Source organism: Myotis myotis, unplaced genomic scaffold (genome assembly GCF_014108235.1).
Source record: "Myotis myotis isolate mMyoMyo1 unplaced genomic scaffold, mMyoMyo1.p scaffold_m19_p_11, whole genome shotgun sequence".
Taxonomy (NCBI): domain Eukaryota; kingdom Metazoa; phylum Chordata; class Mammalia; order Chiroptera; family Vespertilionidae; genus Myotis; species Myotis myotis.
The window spans coordinates 34730255-34742915 of record NW_023416315.1 but is presented as its reverse complement, the minus strand read 5'-3'; the positions used below and the strand labels follow the sequence as shown (position 1 = coordinate 34742915).

The window sequence follows — 12661 nt, the reverse complement described above, 5'->3', positions numbered from 1 at the left end:
GGAACAGGAATCAGAACAACATTGCAGGTTGTGAAGTAGATACTAAGGCCTATGTATTGAGTTTGCACAGCTCTAAGCCAAACCCTCAGCCTGCCATTTGTTAGTTGGGTGACTATTGACAAGTTACTAAAGTCAGAGCCTAAGCTTCTTTATCTGTAAAAATGGTTAACACCTACATGCCAGTGTGGATGCAAGGATTCAATTATGTTTATAAATTTCAAATACTCAGTATACAATCAAACATGGTGCTTTATTCGTATTGGGTGAACATGCTGAAATTATAGTGGTTCTTTCTAGACTTGTTGATTGGGATGTAGATTTGACTCATTACAGGTTGACCTACTTGCTCATCTTTGAATGCAGATATCTTGGCATTCCTTTTCACTGTTGAATCTATTTCCTGAGCCATTACAGCCGCTGAACCAAAAGCGGGCACAAGAGTTGACCTGCTGGTCATAATACCATCGAATCACATATTCAGCACAGTTTCCAGGCTTTAGGTCTTCTAAACACCTAGGGTCTAGGTTGAAAAAAAGGGCAATGTGTTATTATAGGCTTTTCTTTCACTGAAAAGATGAAACAGAAAAGCTTCATAAACTTGATTCTCCATGCACATTGACACCAACTCAGAAAATATTGTTCTAAGTTAAAGAAGGGTTCCCCGATACCCAAAACATTTCCTCCACCACCCAAAACTCCACCATTAGATATTCATTCATTTGAAAACATACATTTTTTAAATCTGCATGAAACCCCATTAAAAATTCATATTTCCCTGAAAGCACAATATTCTTGTGAGGATTAGTTGACACGAGAAAAATAGGACTTCCTAATTTACTTTGGAATTGATTTAAAATCAAATTAATATTTGGAATGAAGATGATTTTGGCTTCCTATACTCATTCCCTTCCAGTTTGTTCATAGAAAGTACCACTGAAATCTGTGTCATTGTGCTACTAAAAAAAAAAAAAAAAAAAAATCCCTTTAAGTTACAAAAAAAAAAAAATAAAGCAGAGGGCTCTCTTTATGCCACAATTTTCTTTTATAAAGAGAAACACTTGTAGCATAACAAAAACGTGACCTTTTATGTCAGTTTATAAATAAATTTCAGAAATATGTCCACTGTCAAAAAGCAAAGCTACAACCATAAATCCTTTGTTAAATCCCTTTTTATGTCATGGTATGCCTTAGTGCCATGATTCTTATTTCCTAACCAAGGATGTGATTCCAAGGCCAAAAAGACCAAAGCAGAATTTGCTGTCTGTTTTCGTGTTCTGTGAAATGGTTTATATGTCATAAACTTCATTTATCAATATCAAAGCCAGCCCTCTCCCCATCTCCCATAATCATTTCCCTAGAGTTGGAGTATGTCTCAAGTCATTTACTTTCTAAAACAAAATGAACGCTCTGAACGCACTGAAAGGAACAGTGAATTTTTACCACTTTTACTCTTAAAAACAATAAATAATATTGTGTCACTTCTTTTCAAGGCAATTTTTGCTTCTTTTAAGCAGGGATATTGTCTCTCTGACATGTTCTTCACAAACTGTGTATCTAATGATTAATTCTATAGATATTAATTCTGTAGAAAATACGTTGATGAATTTAGATTCTAGCTTTTTTTCTTTCTTCTACAAACTAAGGTTCAAAACTCAAATGTCTATATGTGTGGGCTATGTGTAAGATAATAGGGAATGGTAGGGATTGTGGCAAATACAAGAGTACAACCCTCTGTAAAAGTATTCAAATTAAAAATAATAACAGCCCTGGTCTGTGTGCTCAATGGTTAGAGCACTGGCCTGTACACCAAAGGGTCGCACGCAGGTTGGATTCCTGGTCAAGGACACATACCTGGGTTGCAGGTTCAATCCCCAGCCCTGATCAGAGTGTATGCAGGAGGCAACCAAGCCATGTGTCGCTCACACTGATGTTTCTTTCTCCCTTTCTCTCCCCGCCTCCCCCCCACGACCCCTTCCTCCATTCCACTCTCTAAAGATCAATGGGAAAAATATCCTTGGGTGAGCATTAACAAAAACAAAATAAAATAAATAAGAAATAGTAATAACAGACACTAAAGAGCTTTAAATATTCTTTTACAAATTTGTTCTACAGCCAGCCAGTTTTCTAATTCTATATATATAAAATGAAATTATCTTCTGTTCCCCCTGTTTGCAATCAAAATACACTCTCTCTAAATGAGATTTTAGAGACCATCTTCTCTGTGCCTTCTTCACATTTTAGATGCAGCAGCTGATTGGCAGGTATCTCTTACCTTTGTGCACCAGCTTTCCCCACTGTAAGTTCAAACTGGGGCTTGGAGTTGTAGTTTCCAGACCCATGGTCCTATCCTCAGAGGGGTTGCGCAATGGCCCCTGGATGGTGGCAGCCTCAGGTGAAGGTGTGGTGGCCAGGCTGTCAGCCCAGGTAGGCTCTGGAGGCTCATTCTCTTTGTCCTGGGCTCCAAGGATACTGACCTACACAAAGAGTTCACATTTTTGTTCTAGTGATATCAAGTCAAAAAGTGAGTTTGCTTTTGGGAATATTTAAGGGAAAATTCAGTATGCTGCTTCTCCCCAACTCTCCAATATTAATTCTTTCAATAAAGCTCAGGAGATGAGCCCCTCTTCTATGTCATGCATCCCTGAATACTTACATTATGGATTTTTCCTACCACCTTGTGTGGGTTTATGTGTATATACTAGTACACACACACACACACACACACACACACACACACACAATGGGGGAAACACTAATAAATCCTGTTATTGGTATCACACTAATAAAAGAGAAAAATTGTAATTGGCGTACAACGCTACCCTTTTCATTGGCTAATCAGGGCTATATGCAAATTAACTGCCAACTAAGATTGGCAGTTAACTGCCAACAAGATGGCAGTTAATTTGCATATGTAGGCACAATGCAGGGAGGCGAAAGGGAAAGCAGGAAGAAGCCCCCTGCCACTGACAGTGATGGAAACCTAGGGGGGAGCTAAGAGCTGGGGGGCAGGGCAAAGGCGGCCCCAGGGCCGCCTTTGCCCTGCCCCCCAGCCATGATCGGAGAATCAGGCGCCTTTGCTGCCCTGGCCAGTGATAGCAGGAAGTAGGGGTGGAGCCAGCAATGGGAGCTGGGCACGGTCGAAGCTGGCAGTCCCAGGAGCTAGGGGTCCCTTGCCTGGGCCTAAAGTGAAGCCCACGATCACAGGGCCGCTGCAGCTGCAGGTCCCCGCTGCCCGGGCTGGACACCTAGGCCAGAAGCGTTAGGCCTGGGCAGGGGCGGAGCCTGCAACCGCGGCGAGCTGGGGGTCCCCTGCCCAGGCCTGACACCTCTGCCGGAGGCCTCAGGCCTGGTCAAGGGGCCGATCCGGTGATTGGTGATCAGAGGGTGATGAGGGTCAACTCCTCTGGCCGAGGCATCAGGCCTGGGTGGGGGGCGGAGCCGGGGATTGGGGGGATATGATGGTCCCCTTGCCCAGGCCTGAAGCCTGGGTCAGAGGCGTCAGGCTTGGGCGGGGGGTGGAGCAAGCGATCAGAGGGAGATGGGGGTCCCCTGCCCAGGCATGATTCCTGGGCCAGAGGCCTCAGTCCTGGGCGGGGGCCAGAGCCTGTGATCGGGGGGAGATGGGGGTCCCCTGTCCAAGCCTGACACCTCTGGCGGAGGCGTCAGGCCTGGGCAAGGGGCCGATCAGGCGATCGGAGGGTGATGGGGGTCTACGCCTCTGGCCGAGGCATCAGGCCTGGGTAAGGGGCAGAGCCAGCAATTGGAGGGGTCTGGGGGTCCCCTGCCCAGGCCTGATGCCTGGGCCAGAGGCATCAGGCCTGGGCTGGGGGCAGAACCAGTGATGGGGGGAAATGAGGGTCCCCTGCCCAGGCCTGATGCCTCTGGCAGAGGCATCAGGCCTGGGCAAGGGGCCAATCCTGTGATTGGAGGGTGATGGGGGTCAACGCCTGAGGGCTCCCAGTATGTGAGAGGGGCCAGGCTGGGCTGAGGGACACTCCCCCCACCCACACCCAGTGCACAAATTTCGTGCACCAGGCCCCTAGTATACATATATTTAAAATGATTCAAGTACTACCAGGTAAATCAAAGCAGATATTTCCATTGGGATTCATCTAGTCATCGGTCCTATGAAATAGGCACTCAAGTCAAACACAGTTGTGGATTTTCACTAGCCCCAAACTTTTGTACAACTCTTGGTACAAATGGAGGTAAAACTGGTTCACTAGGTATTCATGTTTCTTTCAGATTGATCTTGTGTGTACATATGACAATTTGAATGAGAACTTTTGTTATAATCATAGAGCTAGAGAATTTTAAGGCTAGAGGAACATTTTCTCAGTACTTCATTGTCTAGAGGGGAATCTAAAGCTCCAAATGAATAAGGAACTGCCCCAAAATTATTGGTAAGCTAGTGGCAAAATCTGAGACATACCTGTTTCAGGGAAGAAAAACTGTTAGGTTTTTGTTTGTTTGCACATATTTCATTTTTAGCGCGAGTGTGTACGCGCGAGCACGCGCGCGCGCGCGCGCGCACACACACACACACACACACACACACACACACACACACGGAAAAAAGAGAAAATTGCCTGAGGAGCAGTTTATCAAACATAAAAATGTCACTGGACATGAGGCTACACTTCAGATACACTATCTGTCAGGTGAGAATATTCCTTTGAAGAAGAGCATGTGGCAGCATGGTTTTCTTAAAGGAATTAACTGAGCCTTTAAATCATTACCGTATTCAAGCCTTAAGGCCCCCTAAGTTATTCTTTACCCCTTACACTTTCAGGAGTGTGTGTTTTCTTTTTCAATCACATCACCATTTGGGACTTATGACCACCAGAACATTACATCTCATGTTCTTAGAACCAGTGAAATTACTTTATTTTTCATAAATGAGGATAATTAGATTTTTTTGGCTCTGTGAGATTCAGATTATTTCAACAAAAACATACTTGTTATGGTTTGCCATTTTATAATATTCTTCCTTATTACAAAAGCAAACATGTTCATGAAAGGGATTTTAGAAAATCTGAACAAACAATAAGAAGGAAAGAGAAATCACAAGTGAGTGATTCCGCCTCCCAGAAATAATCGTTGCTGATATACAGGTGTATTTTCCTCCAGTCTTTTTCCTATGTGCATATATATTTTTTAAACAAAAAAATACTGTGTGTTTGGTTTTCTATGTTTTTTAAATTTTAATATATCCTGGTTCCATATGTTTTACTACGACTATATACCATTTTAAATACAAAATATATGTAATTATAATGACCTTTTAAAAACATTTAATTTGTTCTTTTTCTATTCAAAAGCACATGGCTGATTGCTGGTTTAAGAACACTCATATTGGAGCTTCTGAGACAAAGTCCTCTTCAAAAAAGTTTTACCAATTTGCCTTCTCACTACTGATTGTCTTTTGTTAAGCTATCACCATTTATTAGATGTTATGGTTGAAAAAAGAGACAATTACCAATTTATAGGTAAAAATTTGTTCAGCTGATACATGGCACTGCCACAATCTGTCTCCTCCACACTTTGATGATTTCATAAGCTTGTCTTCCACTATTCCCAGCACATCTTGCTGTGACCTTTCTTTCATCCCTTCCTCTTCTTCATTCTGTATCAGCATCAAAGTGAACCCTCCCACCGTGGACCCCACCTGCAGAACCTTTCCCAACAACCCACTCAGTACTAACAGTCCTCTTCCAGATGGTGCACAGTACCTCCTAATGTTCCATACTTGGCCCTCATCATACGGATGTTAACCTTTAATCCTATACTGTCACATCATTTCCTGTTTCACATGTGTAAATATCACTTTCCTGCTAAGAGAAATTAAGCCATGCCATGTTTATCTTTCCCTTTTCCTCCCTTCCTTTTCTTCTTTTATTTTCTTAAAAGTTTTCATAGCATAGATGAGCAAATGGTGACTGCTGGATAAATTCAGAATGGGAGAGGGAGAGGGAAAGAAAAGCGGGGGGGCGGTATTTGGATTAATTATTTAATTCTTCTAGGCTTTAATATCATCATTTGAAAATCAGAAAAGCTTAGACCCTAACAGAACTTCCAGTTCTAAAAGTGGAATTTAAACAGCTCCAACTTTACTGTTAAAATACACACCAAATTCGTGGTAGTGGTTCCCCTGGAGGAGAAAGAGACTCAAAGAAAACAAGCGAGGACTTTAACTTTATTTGCAGCAAGAATGAGTGATTAAATGGAAGCAATGGTTACATATTGGTGGTGGGAACTCAGATGTTTGTTATATATGTTCTCTGTTCTTTTTATAAACCTAAAAACAAAAGCCTGCCTACCAGCTCCACACATTTCTACTCCCACCACACTGGCTTGCCTTGGAGGAGACAAATGGTGTCAACAAAGTAAGAAGACAGGAGGAGCGTAGCGGGGCATGAAGGGCCAACACCTGGAGTCCAGGCCTGCTCCGTGCAGCTGCACAAGCAGATGTGTTATGGTCAGTCCCTTTCAGGGTTAGGGCAGATCTTTAAGGGGAGGAAAACAGATTTGGAGCAGCATCCTAGGAATATGAATGTATGCCCTAAAGCAGGATTACTGACAATTCCAAAAGGCCATCTGGTCTCTGATTTCCAAACATTTCTCTCATAATTCATTACCCAGAATTTTGCATTTATCACAGACAAGCTCTTCGACTCTGAGCTCATGTCTTCTCTGGATGAATGCAGATGATCATCTGCATAAGCCCATGTGTTCAGGCTTAGCTTTTCCCAGCAGTGCAGGTCCCATGTTCCTCCCAGGTGGCTGTGGGGATTCTGTCTGCACTTGCCAGCTGCTCAGCTGCCAGAGCCTTCAAGGTGCCTGGCTTCTCTGGCTTCTGACCTTGATTGACTCTTCCCAGGTGATAACTTTTTTTTGGCCAGGACTCTCAGCTCTCAAGTAGTAATTAAATTGAATGCTTTTTATTTGCATTTAAGGTCGTGGAGGACTGTCAAGAATACCTTTAGTTTGGACTGCATCTCCCCCATCATCGGCAGCTTCCCTAGAGGGTAAACCGAAGGATTTCATTCTGTTGAAAGCCTCACATGCATTAGTATAAGGCCCGGTAAGTGTTTCTGGCATTGGCCAATAGATGATTTTTACTATCCTAATAATAATATTTTACTAAAGGAAGAATATTCTGGAAACAATTGCTTATTCTATAAATGAGGAAACAGAACCCTTAAGAAATAGGTGATTCACCCAGTGTCAGGCAGATACCAGATTTTATTTTTAATTTGTTGGTCACTGTGCGATACTCTATCAATTTTAAGTATTTAAAAAGAAGACCACAACACACTAACTAGATGCACCCCAATCTCTGAAATATTAAAATAGAAAAAATATAAATTTTTGAGCCAGGAAAATAAGTATTTAGCTTCAGCACTGAGAATACCACATTTCCCAATTTTCAGGTGTGGGATATTTCTCCTAGGTTAGTTTGTAATATTTTTTTCCTCTCCTCCACGGGATAGGAGCATCTTATAAATTCTAAGGGTAATAAGTCTATTATTAGCAATATAGGATGCTTACACAACTTCATGTAGTAATGCTAAAAATTAGTCATTAAGCAGGATTTTATCCAAAAAGAATTGAAGTTTTTTTTTAACCACCACAATGAGTGTTAATTGAATTTTATAAAAATATAATATATCTGTATATATGCCTAGTCAAGGCCACTTATAAATAAGTAAGTCTAATTTCAGGAAATCAATTTTCCTGTCTGGAGACAGGAAAACTCCAGTCCCAAGTTTTGAAAGTTTGGAAAGTCTATTTTTTTTAATGGGCTACTTCATCTAGTAGTGAGTATAATATGATTGAGCAACCTACAACATTAGGAGAAAAATATAGATGTACTGAACTATTATGTTATTTTTCCTAATCTACTGTTAAAATGTATGCCATGTTATTAGACATTTTAAAGAAAATTCAACACAAATAGAATTATATAGGAGAAAAATAATTCAATTATGTTATTTTTATAAGACTAAAAAAATAAATAAAATTATACTGTCAACAAGTAATGGAGACACTGAAGAAGATATAGAACAGCAAGATGGGATCAGTGTTTTGAGGCCATATTATTAATAGAGACAAGAAGTGGTGAGACAGTTTCTTGTCAGGTGCCTGCCTGGTTGGTGGGACCATAGCCCTGGGAAGGAAATGAGGAGCAGCACGGCGAACATGGTCTAAGGTGTGCAGAGACTAAAAATGTTCACCTGGGGCCCAGGAGAAGAGTCTGCACTGAGAGTTGTTGATTTTGGAACTGAGAAAGAGAATGTGGAACACGAAGAGAGGCAGGCTGAGGAGAGACCTCAGAAGAATTGAGGGTTAAGTATTTAAGAGGTAAAGAAAGAGAGAAACCCAGAAAGCAATTAAGAGAGAGTGCTCAGAAGGGTGAGAGGAGAACAAGGAGAGAGAGATCCCTCTCTCTCTCAAAGAAATGAGTGGCATGGTGTTATAAGTGAAAGAGGAAAGAAGTTAGAAGATGGCAATAGGATTTGACAATTAGGAGATTGGTGGTGGCTTTTCAGCAGTTTCAGTGCCGTATGGGAGGAAGTAGCATTGGCCAGTATATGCTTCTTACTGTTCTAATAATATACGTTTACAAAAGAAGTTGAAAGTGAGAGCCAGAGTGAGAGGGAAGGAGAATGTGTGTGTGTGTGTGTGTGTGTGTGTGTGTGTGTGTGTGTGTGTGAGAGAGAGAGAGAGAGAGAGAGAGAGAGAGAGAGAGAGAGAGAGAAGAAACAGGCCTATAGAATAATTTTATTATAAAAAGAGATAGGATAGTAGAAAGAGGGACATGTGAACTATGAGAGGGTTAGGGAATTTACTTTAGGGCAGAAGTGAGAATATTGGCAGGAATGAGCACCACAGTGAAGCAAAGCCCTGTCTTGGAAGAGAAGGGAATGGGCTTCAGAACACAGATAGGGAGTAAAAGCTGTGCCATCAGAGTTGAGGACAGAGCCTGGGGTCAGGTTTTAGGATTAAAGACCACATCTAATTCCAATATCAAGTCAGAATCTTCCCAGGGCTCCAGTTTTTTTCTTTTTTTTTTAATTGATGTCAGAGAGGAAGGGAGAGAGATAGAAATATCAATGATGAGAGAGAATCATTGACAGCTGCTTCCTGCATGCCCCCCACCAGTAATCGAGCCCAAAACCCAGGCATATGCCCTTGACTGGAATTGAACCTAGGACCCTTCAGTCCACAGGCTGACACACTATCCACTGAGACAAACCAGCTAGGACTCCAGCTCTTGAAAAAACTGCCAGTAGAGCCTAACTATCAGAGTGACCTTTAGACAGATCTCAAAGTGGAGTACAGATGAGGGAGAGTAGTGGGGAAAGGCAAGTAAGAGATAGGCGAAACATCAGAGTGAAAACTGCGGTGGAGGTCTCTGAGCAGCTTGTGTGATCATGACAGGAAGGGAGAAAAAGGGGTGTAGATCAGGGATAGGGTCTCACTAAAAGCAAGGAAGGACTAAGAGAGGGTGGGACAGCCAGCAAAGTCAGCCTGCTGTGTTAGTTTTCTATAATTTACATTGATGCAGAATATACATTTCCTCCATGAAGATTCAGAGCCTGCACTCTAGACTTAATATATATATCTCAGGACAATATCAGAGGGAAAGTGGAGAATCACAGTTCGCCCACTCCGCCTGGTGCAGGAGCTCCCCAGAGAGTCTCTTCCTATACTAGCTGGTCATTTCATCACTGATTTGCTGTGGAATCACTCTGCATAGGAATCCCACAGTCTTGCCTTGGAGTTTCTGCAAAGAGCCTGGGTGAAAGTGGGCTATCTAAGAAACCCAAGTTCATTGTGAGATCCCATTATCTCAGTCACAGGCACCCTAGAGAGACCTAGATGATGCTGAGTTTTCTTCTGTGCAGCTCTAGGTGTTTTAAATCCAAACTATTTTGGATGTACTCTTCGTATGCCATTCCCTTCTCAGCTACTAGAATGATTCTACTGTCACAATCCATTAATATTACTTGTCTCTCGGGCCATCAGACTTCCTGAGTCATGATATGAGGCATAGGGTCTTGCTGTGCTTCATTCTGTGTTATAACTGCCTTGGATTTCCCTCAGGCACCTCTACCTTACCTGGTGCAAACTAAGCTCATTATTTGCCTTCAAAAAACCCCATCCTAGATCCTATATTCTCCATCTCCGGGGATGGTATTTCATTTCACCCCATCTCCGAGCTAGAAATCCAACTGTCATCCCCAAATCACTCTCTCTGCCTAACCTCCAATCCACACAATCACTAAATCCTGTTCATTCTACTCCAGAAATGGCTATTCAATCCATGCCTCCTTTCATTCCCACTGCTCTCATTATCTCTCACCTAGACTCATATCTCAGCCTCCGTCTCTCCTGCCTCTTCCTATTTATCTTTCACACTGGAATCAGGGTTATTCCTCCTGTGAACCAAATATGATCTTATGACACTTGCTTTCAAAACTTCTCTGCTTTCTCCTGGCTGCCTGGCCTATGGATTCGGTTTAAACTCCTTAGCTTAACAGATAAAGCCATTTATAATTGGTCCTCAATGTTTTTATCCAGATTTAACTCTCACCATTCTGCCACACACACTTTAGGCTTCAGTTAGACTTAACTTGTACTAATTTATTGAAGTACCCTGGCCTTTGGTATCCCCCTTTGCCTACATGTTCTCTCTTCTGGAGGTAGCCTTCTACTGTGAAAAACTCCTGCTTATTCTTAAAACTCAGCTCACTGCCACCTCCTCTATAAGGCCCTCCATTACTTTGCCCTGAATTTAATTGTACCATCTCTTGTGGTTCATCCATAGCTCTGCTAAAGTTCTTAATACCTCCTATATGTAATCCATTCACTGATAGAGCCCAGACTTCTCTTAGGCAAGAACTGTATTTTCGTTTATTTACTTAATTTGAGAGAGAGAGAGAGAAAGAGAGAGAGAGAGAGAGAGAGAGAGAGAGAGAGAGAGAGAGATTATTTGCTTCCTGTATGCATCCTGACTTGGGATCAAACCCACAACCTGGATATGTACCCTGATCAGGAATCGAACCCACCACCTTTTGGTGTATGGTACGACACTCTAACCAATTGAGTCACACCTGACAGTCAGGAACTGTGTCTTAAGAATCACCACCAGCTACAGCAGTAGGTGATCAATACATGCTACTGGAATTCATTAATCACAAAGCAAGCTCAGTTTAAGCACCACTTGCTGGATAAAACCTGAGCAGGCTCTTTTTAGGAAGGTTTTAGAAAGGGATATGGATTGACTAGGGGAGGGACAAAGTCATAGACTGTGTACATTAATGTCTGTAATTTACTTTGCAATGCTCAGTAAAGACCAGGGTCAGCAACCCCTGGGGCCAAATCAGAGTCTTCATCTGCTTTGGAAATAAGCTTTATCCAAACACAGCCATATTTATTCATTAAGTACTAGCTATGGTGCTTTTGCACTTCAAAGACAGAGTTGAGTAATTGCAACAGAGATCAAATGGCCTGAAAAGCCAAAAAGATTTACTATATTGCCTTTTATAGAAAGAGTTTGCTGACCACTGATATAAACCAGGTGGTAAGAATGTATGTGTTCATTTCAGTCAACAATCCCAGGGCAGTCTGTTGCCCTAACTGAAATTACCCATCTCAGACATGGTTAGTATTTAATCAAATAGAAACATACTAGAACCTTTCTGCCCCTTTTTTGAACAGAGTATAAAAATCTAGGGAGTCCTAGATTCTGTCCCCATAGGAATGGCTTCCTAGGCCTGATTCCTAAATGGTCCTCAGTCCACCTACTGATCTACACAGGCCTTTCTCAAGGCCTTTATCCAACTAGACAGCTGAATCCTGATGCTAGAATATTGTTGCACTTGCTCATAATGAATCTCCATGTCCACGAAGCCTTCATAAAAGGGCAGGATAGGGACTCCATGGAGCTTACGGAACAGGGTCAGGGCAGCCACGTGCCTGCTTGCTAGAGGATGTCCATTTGTGTAGTAAAAATGAGTCAGGGTCTGCTTTGTTGTGACTTGGTGGGGAAGAGACTACAACACCCACTGGCCAGTAATTATGGGAGGCTCTCCAGTTTTGACCTAAAAGAACCTAATAATTGCTTATAACCTGATTGGCTGAGGTTAGTGCCCAGAAGATAGTTATGACAGTCACATTTGTCTCAATACATCTGGGAGGTAGTTCTTTCTGTTGCTATGAAACAGAACAACTACCTTTCACCATATGCCTGCATAGCTTCCCTCCCAGTCCCTGCTCTGATCATAAGAAATGAGCTAAGAATGTGACCTGGATTGGGGCATAGTGGCAGGTTGACTATTATACACTTTGAAGAAACCTGAGAGGGTGCAAAATGGGCAGTGGATATACAGACAGACAAGAAAGAGTTTTGACCTGGTATGAAAGGATCTGCAAAGCATGGCAAGTGGGTGATTCAAATTGTATACTATTCATCTGTTCTAGTGCCTATTATGGCTTTGGTGGTGGCAGGGGTCTAATAGAAAAATATTATTTGCAACATTTAATAAATAATTATAAAATACTAGAGGCCCGGTGCATGCTGGGAGCTGGTCCATGCTTGCTGTTTCAAGGGACCTGGCATATGTGGCATACTCTTCTTAATATGTTTGCTCAC

The 12661-nt window shown here is 42.1% G+C and overlaps 1 protein-coding gene across 2 annotated transcripts in view; it reads right to left on the bottom strand.

The window, feature by feature from the left end:
• Positions 1-231: 231 nt before the first annotated feature.
• COL28A1 (collagen type XXVIII alpha 1 chain) overlaps positions 232-12661 on the bottom strand; it is a 145704-nt gene continuing 133274 nt past the window's right edge. For both annotated transcript variants that reach the window (XM_036328086.1, XM_036328085.1), the window contains exons 34-35: positions 2273-2474; positions 232-520 (exon numbers count right to left, since the gene is read on the bottom strand). In XM_036328086.1, coding sequence (XP_036183979.1) covers positions 348-520; positions 2273-2474 — 375 coding nt within the window. In that variant the 3' untranslated portion in view covers positions 232-347. The remainder of the gene's footprint in view (positions 521-2272; positions 2475-12661) is intronic.